Source organism: Austrofundulus limnaeus, unplaced genomic scaffold (genome assembly GCF_001266775.1).
Source record: "Austrofundulus limnaeus strain Quisiro unplaced genomic scaffold, Austrofundulus_limnaeus-1.0 Scaffold201, whole genome shotgun sequence".
NCBI classification, from domain to species: domain Eukaryota; kingdom Metazoa; phylum Chordata; class Actinopteri; order Cyprinodontiformes; family Rivulidae; genus Austrofundulus; species Austrofundulus limnaeus.
The window spans coordinates 842,282-851,799 of record NW_013952603.1 but is presented as its reverse complement, the minus strand read 5'-3'; the positions used below and the strand labels follow the sequence as shown (position 1 = coordinate 851,799).

The following is a 9,518-nucleotide window of genomic DNA, read 5'->3' as shown; positions in this document are numbered from 1 at the left end:
AAATATAAAGTTATTAATGAGAAAAATCTGTCTGGATAACAGCGGACTAACAGTGCGTAAAAGATACGACAGGTCTGGACCACTTGTGAATTTTGTTCGAATCTGAAATTTTTTTTTAAAATACTAGAAAATTGGTGAAAACCACAAATTCTCCTAAATCACTCGTACGCACAACTTAAGAACAAATCTGTTCGTATGAACTGTTCTTGCATGAGGCCCAATGTGAGGTTGAAAAAACATTAAAAATAAATTAAAATCTGGTTTATTCTAATCCCCAGGCATCAGTCAGGACTTTCAACACTTAAGTCAGTATACGTTCACCTTCTTTAATCAACAAGAGGGGGGTTTGTTGAGCTCCTTTTTATTTGGAATGGAGTTTTAGCCACACAATGTGATCCAGAATCAAAAGTCTCTCTTTACGCTGATGACTTACTTCTACATGTTTCAGATCTTCAGGTATTTATTCCTGCAGTTCTGCATCTGCTCTCAGATTTTGGCAGGATATAGAGGATAAATCTAATGCCAGTCTTGGCCAGWATTCCCTTACAAAAGYGATTCTTAATCTCAATGGGATTTTCCTGGTGAAATAAACGTTTAATAAATAATAATAAAAATAATTCAAAGTGAGCTGTTCCCTATCAGTTTGGCAGCTAAAGCCCCTCCTTTTAAAACAACTAATGATAATTTGACTTATCTCAGAGTTCAAATCACACATAAACTTTTCTCCCCTACTGTTAAAATTTAAGAAAGATTTTGAACGTTGGTTCTTGATTAAGTTGTCTGTGGTAGCTGCCTTAAAATTAACGAACTCACGAGTTTTTTTTTCTTTGATTGTATTCTGATCGTCCTCACCAACGTCTTCTTCATGCAGGTTAATACGGGAGCAGAGAGCGGACATTTTCTGCTGACAATTATTTTCCATGGTTTTCTCGTGGTAATAACATATTATGTCATTATCACGAGAAAACGATGAGCATTTTCTWGAGWTAACGAGTTATGGTTATCCTCTTTCCTCAGCTGGTCACAGATGAAGTTTACTGTCATAACACGGGCTGAAATTGTGGTTTGTCTTGTATAACGCAGCCCTCGTCGTTTAAGGAGACGACTGGCCCGACTGCAGCTCGACAGTTTACACTGAAGTGATCCTGTTTATATAATAAACTTCATCGGTGAGGACACCGGGCCGTCCACGGTTACAGAATGATGCARGAGAGGAAAACCATAACTTATCTCAAGAAAACGCTCATTGGTATTTCATGATAATGACACAAAATGTCAGTTTTCTAGTGATAAAAAATTATACTGTTATCACGAGAAAATCATGGAAAAAAATTATCAGCAGAAAATGTCCGCTCTCAGCTTCCGTAGGTTAACACTCTTATTTGTGATTTTTTTTTTTTTTGGGAAGGGAAGACTTCTATGTTGTCTATAACTTAGGGATTTTAAAATCCAAATAAACAATGTTGGGGGGTGGAATGATAATTTAAAGCAGCAATATTTGTCATTTCTTATCTGGCAACCATGAAAGGCTTATTTAACACTACAGCACTGGATTTTTAGGATCATTCCTTTTTTTTTTTTAAAAAAAAGCCCATCTTTAGAACGAGTCAGGTGGTGCAGCGAGTAACACGACGCTACACYCAGAAAAACCAACGGTCTTCTTTCTGCCCCGGCTTCGTGTTTTTATTCCCGGTGTTTCAAGCCGTCAGATGATTTATGATATTCTGAGGTGGCTGTTGACAAAAGCAGCAGAGCACATTTCAGCCTGCGTGATTGATAGAAACATTACAGGCTGCAGAGTTTAATGTCAGCCAGCGCAGCGCTGTGGTCGGTTAACATTTCAGCAAAGAGGCTGCTGAACGTTCAGGCACACGRATTACAGGATTATAGCACATTACTGGAACTGTTCACGTGCGCTTTATGGTGCAGTGGGAGCCTATTATGAGTGAGTGAGATGGGGTTTCTTTTATTAGTTGGTATTTACAAAGATTTGCATAATTTTGTTTACTTTGATTATCTCTCTACATGATAAGGACTGTGCTGTGACGTCAAATAAATGTTTTCAGTTGCAGGAGGGGATTTCCACTCCAAATATTTGTCCCAGTAAAAGTCTGTAAAAACATTTCTGTCATGCATTTCCTTCTCGTCGTTTTAGCTCATTTTATTACTGATTTGATTAAATACAACCTAACATGTTATATTTCACTGAGATATTTGCCACAAAATGTTCTGCTCTGTGTTAAAAACAGCACTTTTAGTGATTTCAGACAAAAAAAAGACACTGAAACACACGAGCTTGAATCAAACATAAKATCTAAAACACAGTGATGACTTGCTTCTAATCAAACTAAAACCAAACTAATTCATTCATTTTCCTTCTCATATTAAACCATTTGACATAAATCATTCAGTCATAAAAACATTGAACAGACAGCGTTGGCAAAAAAGCAATTTTAACTTTTGCTTTTTGTTAGAAMCTCGTCACAAAGAAACAATTTGTTCCCATGGATTTGTGGTCTTTGCTGGATTTTTTTTCCTATTTCCTTGAGACGAGACTGTATCTGTCAGGAGATATCGTTTTTAGGCCCGAAAATGTTARTTTTTTTCCCCTCAACTTGTTCACATTTGAAACACAAACTGCACAACATGCGAGGACTGGACTGGAAAATGAGATCAAATCAGCAAAAGTCCAAAGAAAAACCTTCAGAAATCCTGAAGAAGTGTGGATTTGGATCACTTTAAAAGATTACAAGATCTGACTGCTTAGCAGTAATATGTTAGATGCATTAATGAGAATGATTTATTGATTTTGTTCAGAATAGAGTCACATCTTTTGTTTTTAAGCCTGAAAAACCTTGAGTTTATGGACTAAAACACAGAAATATCACTGAAAACCCAGCTGATGTGTCTCACGCTTTTCCACTCAGCTTTCAGCCTCTTTCGGGTTCCTTTGTTCCACATCTGAACATGTAAGAGAAGCAGCAGCTTCCTGCTTCTCTTCTCTCAGAATGGCCCGTCTTACCTGGCTTCTGGGGCTCAGGCATGGTTGTGTCTGTTTACAGGGACTCCTCTGAAAGCGTCTCTTCCTTCCTGCCTCCCAGCGGAGCTGCCTGCACGTCTCTTCATCCCCTTTTATCAGCTCACGCCTCCTCCTCCCACCACCGCCATCCTCCCCTGAGTGGGACAAGAGAGGAGGAGAGAGGCAGAATGGTTGTCACTTGAAACCTTGGCAAGAGCTGCAAGGATTTACAGGGAATGAGGAAGACACTGTTCAGGGTAAAGCTGGGGGGAAAAAGAAAAAGGTCCTTGCCTCAGGAAAAAAAAAACTGCCAGCTAATTAACTCATTATGCTCTGGAGATGTAACATTAACAAACTAACTGATGCCTGTCAGCTGCTGGCAGTTTGACTGAGGGCTGCTGCCGTGCTCAGATATGTTTTATGTTAATGGGACAGGAAGGTGCAGGCAGAAAGGCTAAAGTTATCTGAATGGAGGGAGAGGAAGGGTTTTATATTATACCGTTAACAGCTGCCCTTTAGTCATCTGTATCTTCAGGAATTTAGTGGTAAAAACTGCAATCGTTTAGTAAAAACATGACATAAATCCTTGGAAACTCATTTAAAGCAGCTGTTGTTATTCAGATATTCTAGTTTTGAGCTGAAAGAATAAATGCAGGACGTCCAGCTCCTCCTCAGGGATCCCAAGGTGCTTCCAGGACAGAGAGAACATCTCCTGTCCAGAATCTTGTTTRGTTTCTGTCGTGATCCAAACTGAGGAGGGGTGAAAGGAAGCAGGCGAGTTGATTAAAAAATGGCTGACAGGTGTGTGACAAGGTGAAACAAAGACACAGATGTGAACAGAAAACAACCAGAGAGGAGATGACTGAATGTTTTAACATTTCTTGGCTCGACTTGTCAGTGTTTTATAAAGTACCACAAAGTGATACTTGAGTAAAAGTACAAGTATCTTACCAAAAAAATACTTTGGTAAAAGTTCGTCTCCTTTAGGAAAATTACTTGAGTAAAAGTCTTAAAGTATGTGATATTTGTTGTAGTTAAGTATTAAAAGTCAAAGTAACGATTTAAAATGAGCAGTTAGATTRTCTGTAAGGACATTTATTAGGAGGTGACCTCCCCAAAAACTGCAGAAATGACTGTTGTATTAAAAGAATGAATGGATGTTAAATTTAGGATGCACTAGTCCAGCTGTTTCAGTTTATATACATATATCAAGGCTGCACAAAGCTTTTCCCCAAAATGAAAATCTATCTGAGGGCTGCGGCCAAATGTAATAATATAATTCATGAAATACAAATACTTCTTAAGTACAGTCCTTTAATTTGAATGATTCTGTCCTGCTGGAGTGTGACATGATTTGTTTGTGTACAAACTAATATGCTATCGGAGTTTTATGCATTTATACTTCTCATTCAGCCACAGTTAAATTCACTCTATCTAAGAGGCACAGTTTATATGGATAGTTTTTATTTATTATAATAACAAGCTGGAATGAAAACAAGCAAAAATGAAATAAAAGTAGCGACTTCTTAACTTCTTGCCTTTTTAAAAAAATGTAAGGAGTAGAAGTAAATAGTAGGCTGAAAAATAATTACTCAAGTAAAGTACAGATACCCAAAAATTATACTTAAGTACAGTAACAAAGTATTTGTACTTAGTTACTTTACAGCTCTGTGACTTGTTTTCTCCCCTCTAACATGGTCGGCTCTGTAGGTTTTCCTCCTGTAACTTCTGGGAAATCTGGGTCGATTTAAAGGCTACCAGCGCTTTTCTGTGTCAGAGACTCTGAACTACAAACCCTGGTGAAGTGTGGCTTTTTTTTAACATAAAGTTCAGCTATTGTCTTCATCACAGCAGGCCTTGTTAAACAAACTGAGGAGGAGGTGAGGAAACAAAATGTGTAAGAACAGCGCTTACAGCTGTGAGGCTTCAGTTTTTTATTCAGGAAGTAAACTCAGCACYAAACCTATTAAAATTAGTGTTTGCTAGATTATTTGTTGTAACAATGTTAATAAATGTTGTCATTGGCAGCACCCAGTAAGCTGTTTGGCAGAGGAGATAACACATAACACAAATGCACGTTCCTTACAAATGTGGCACCATTAAAAAGAGAAATAAACAGGCTTTCCCAGTATAAGATGTATTGCCAAGAAGCAAAGAAATAATCTACCAAACACTCATTTTATTCATTTTTATACAAAGTGTCATTTAAAATCCTGTTTTGTTTTATTACAGAAAAGAGCTGTGAGAATTATTACAGGAAAACATTGTCGTCACCCATCAAATTTATTATTTTATAAATTGAAAATATTGAAGTTGTTTGATTTGGTTGATTATAATAGTCTACTGGTTACGTATAAGGCCCACAAAAACACATTATCTTTAAACATTCAAGTAAATTTTGTTAAGAGAAAGAGRTGTTAAAACCTTAAAGGAACAGAGATGTTTGTAAAACCCAAATTCAGAACCAGTTTGAAGGAACGGTGTGCTTTAATTCAAGGAGTAAAACTATGGAATAATTTGGGGAGAAAAATGCAGGATCACTGTGTAGGTTTAAGAAAATGATAAAAATTGGATTGTTAAAGAAATATGAAACAGTATAATGTGTATCTATATAAATTGTTGTAGAGGGATTAGATGTTCTTGTTTTTTGTTTTGATAATATAGATTTTTGTTATATGAACTTATTCTTGGGGAAAAAGCAGCAGATATAAGATTTTTTTCTTCTCTGCTGCCTTTCATTTAATTTTATTTGTGATTTTGATACATGTTTATTTTGTTCACATTTTTATTTTAATATTTTTCTTCTTATTGTATATAAATGTATTTGTTTTGTTTTAATGAAATGAATAAAGGAATTGAAGTGAATTGAAGTCATCTAAATACAAATTTTAACATTATTGTTCTGAATTTTTATGCTTTGAACACAATTTTCACATCAAGAAATTATTGTTTGGGAATTATTTTAATTCAAACTCATCAAGGTTTTAGTTTTAAAAAATTAAAACCTCTTAGAAAACCACAAAAATTTCTCTTCTTTGTTTGCAAATTCAGCGATCAGTTAGGATCCCCAAATTCTCCGTAATATCCAGAAAATAWACCTTTATGTTGAAAAACACTGGTGTGACAGCAAAACTCTACCTATAGGACAGAAATAACAACAGAGGAGGACCTGACGTGGTTTGTAGAATAAATACTCAGCGCACGGCGTATGTAAACTGGCACTGATGAGAGGAGTGGATGCAGCTGTGACTAATGAAACGAAGAACAGGTGAGGTGGGCGTGGCCAGACTGAGCAGAGACTAACTGGTTCTACACGGGAACAAAAACCTGACGGGACAAAAATAATGAGCCCCAGAGAAACTGAAAACAATAAAAACAACCTGTTTGTGACAATAAATACTTGAACTGTGAATCTAAGCAACACTTCGGACCAAACGTGAGTTCTACACATCAGCGTTAACGTTTATTATTTTTCCATTTCTCCACCTGCTTTTACATGCAGCTCCCATCGTCTCGCTGCCCAAACTTCCCAGGCAGCCATAACCTTGGCAGTAACAATAAACACCCTGCCAGACTTTAATTTTCCAGCAGGAACTTGAGTCAGAGTTCGAGGAACGGCGGCTTCAGACGCTGGTTTTTAAGCAGAGCGAAACACCCTTGAGGACGATTACAGAGAAGTGTTTGAACAGAACATTAAAGGTCACRGAGTCGCTTACACTTACTGTATATTAAATCTTCACATTTTTAACATGAATCACTTCTCATAAACCCCACWGATGCCTTCACAGTGATTTATCCACACGCCCAGGCCTTTAAATCAATAGAAATGATTCAGAAGTTATGGATTTAAAATGGATCTGGCAGAATAACTGCGGGWGTCCTACAGGATCCGGTGGGCCGCTCCCGACGGGGGACGTGAAGTTATTTAACAGTTTCATTAGTTCGGCCTCACTGAGGAGCACATTAACTCCTCTTCCTTCACACACGAGCGTCAGGATTATAATAAAATCAAATTATTTATGCTGATCGTGAGTCGTGGATTGATTTTTCTCAGGCAAAATGTTTTTAGAAGGTTTTATAGATTATCAAAAGAAGGGGTATCAGCCGGCGCATCGACATGATGCAAGAAAAGAGACGTTTTCTCAGCGTTTAAACGACAGATTTGAGCCGACAGCTCAAGTCTGCTTCATCAACGATGCGTCAAATAAAACATTAAAAATGTTGGGATGCGATGTTTTCTTCCTCGGAGCAATGCAGCAACAAGTCGGCCTTAAAACAGCTAAAACTGCAGGTTTCTAGAGACATGTCCAACAGGAAGGATGAAAATCTATCAGTGATTGTTTAAAGATTAGAAAGATAAATAAAAACTGGTGACAACCTCCAACAGAGCAACTTGGACAAGATTTCTAAAAACAAACAACAAAATGAAATTAGAGCAAGTTKGATGCCAAAAATAGAACTGACATGCCTTTCTAAGAATATAACTGAATTTAAAACTCCTGTTTTAGCTTTTTGATTGTGAAATGTTGAAATGATGGATGCTTTTCGCTTCTATCCCCACAAGGTTTACTTTGTGTCAGCAGAACTCTTCAGCCAAGAATAAGCATGGAGAAATAATTCACATCAATCACGCTCAGCAGAGCTGCGGATGACTTCCCTTCGTTTTGGTTTATGAGACTTTTTCCCAGCTTTGGGCACCTCTGGCTCCGAACCCTGTCGGTGAAGTTTCCGTCACTCCGCCCTTTAGCCGACCCAAACTCTCCAGCAGTGTTGTGGCAGCTTGTTAAATTAGCAGCTGGAGCCAAAATCTGATCCCTGCAGGCCAGGAGAGAAAGAACAACGATCCGTGAATTCTGGCTCAGAGGTGCCACACATTGTGGTCGGTGCTCATTGAGCCTGATGAATTGATGGGATGCTGCTAATAAACCACGACAGAAGCCACGGGGAGGAATAACTAGCAAATAGGGCAACAAATTGTGTCCTTTGTTTAAAAAAATGATTCATTTTAAAGACAAATGTTGATGCATTTACTTTAGAAACAACGCTTTGCTTAGTTTAGCATTAAAGCACCTAATTTGTGCAGCTTAACCCAGTGGTTCATACCATACATTGCTAAAAAACCAACAGATAATAAACTTTAAATAGTAAATAGACATTTTTATACAAAGGTTTTACACAATTCATTAACACTCAGAATATTTATAATCAATCTGAACTACCTCCACATCGAAATTTAACTCTATATCTATAAAACTGAATGAGTCAACATACCATTTACAGGTCTTATTATAAAAAAAAAACAGTTGTGACTTATTGAAATGTAATGCAAATGTACTCTTTAAATAATATTTTACAAACTAAAAAATGGGGTTGAAGTTGGACACTGTGTGCTGACTAAAGGATTTAAAAAAGATGAATGACTCTCTTCCCACACAGGACATAAATATTTAGTGTTAAGAAGCGCTGCAGGCTCATTGGGTGAAACAAAGGTTGAGGAGGTTTATTCTGGTCTTCTGGTGACCTCTGCTGGTTATACGTTGTTACTGCAGGAAAAATGTTTGAATTGACAGATAATTGAATATATTTTTTCTACCCTCAACATTTAGTTCAAATAATACATAAWGAGTAATCGTAAAAATATTGTTTAAAACATGAACTGACGTTTAAAATATAACGAAAACCTAATGTTGTCTTTATTGTGAAAAACTCCGGATGTGGGATATCGTTTTGTTGCCGTGATCTTTGTTGTCTTCCGGTACGGACATTAGCCAAGAAAATGGCTCGTTTTCTGCCCTTTAAAGTTGCAGTTTTTTTCACTGTTTTGTTCTTTATGTGTACAGATTTTATATGTTGTAACAACGGGCGACGGGTAAGAAAAATGTTACGTTATTGCGTTTATTATAAAATGAATCGCATGCTTTACGCTAGCTCTTAGCTAGCCTATTAGCCGATCTGTCATTGCGGATAGCTCTATTCATGTTGTTCGAGGAGCTGTCAGAGGATAAAATGTGGATTTTTTGCTTTTATTCTCAGGTTGGTGAGTCTTTGGAGACTGAGTTAAGTGGTTTCTCGGTACCTCTTGAACACTCTTTTGAACTCGGTAAGAAATGTTTCAATTTTATTGCGTATTTAATGCAAACATGCTAACATTTGTGGTCGTTGTGAAACCACACGCCAATCTCAATTAAAAAAACAAAGAATTTTAATATTTGTTTTGTTTTATAGATTACGTTATTTATCTGGGTGAATATAAGATAAGTTATTAGAATATCACATGAAGCCTAAAATGCTCATACTCTTGTTTTAATAACAGTAATTACTATTTTATTTCTGTCTTAAAAAATACAATTGTATTTGCTTAATCACTTTCAACAACAACAATCATTTCAAGCTTTTAAACCTCAAAATCCTGGAAACGGTCACAGTGGTCAAATTGCCTAATGCTTATTCATAGTAGCTGTCTTTCGTGAAGGAGTTAAAGCTTTTGTTTCTATTACTA

The 9,518-nt window shown here is 36.8% G+C and overlaps 2 protein-coding genes across 3 annotated transcripts in view; one reads left to right on the top strand and one right to left on the bottom strand.

Moving 5' to 3' along the window:
- The window catches only part of mybpc2a (myosin binding protein Ca), a gene marked incomplete in the record, with an annotated part of 61,965 nt that extends 58,853 nt beyond the window's left edge, over positions 1-3,112 (bottom strand). Inside the window, 1 exon segment of the mRNA XM_014018770.1 lies at positions 3,023-3,112. Coding sequence (XP_013874224.1) covers positions 3,023-3,044 — 22 coding nt within the window.
- Positions 3,113-8,743: 5,631 nt separating this feature from the next.
- emc10 (ER membrane protein complex subunit 10) overlaps positions 8,744-9,518 on the top strand; it is a 5,622-nt gene continuing 4,847 nt past the window's right edge. For both annotated transcript variants that reach the window (XM_014018790.1, XM_014018791.1), the window contains exons 1-2: positions 8,744-8,888; positions 9,053-9,119. In XM_014018790.1, the coding sequence (XP_013874244.1) occupies positions 8,796-8,888; positions 9,053-9,119 (160 nt within the window). In that variant the 5' untranslated portion in view covers positions 8,744-8,795. The remainder of the gene's footprint in view (positions 8,889-9,052; positions 9,120-9,518) is intronic.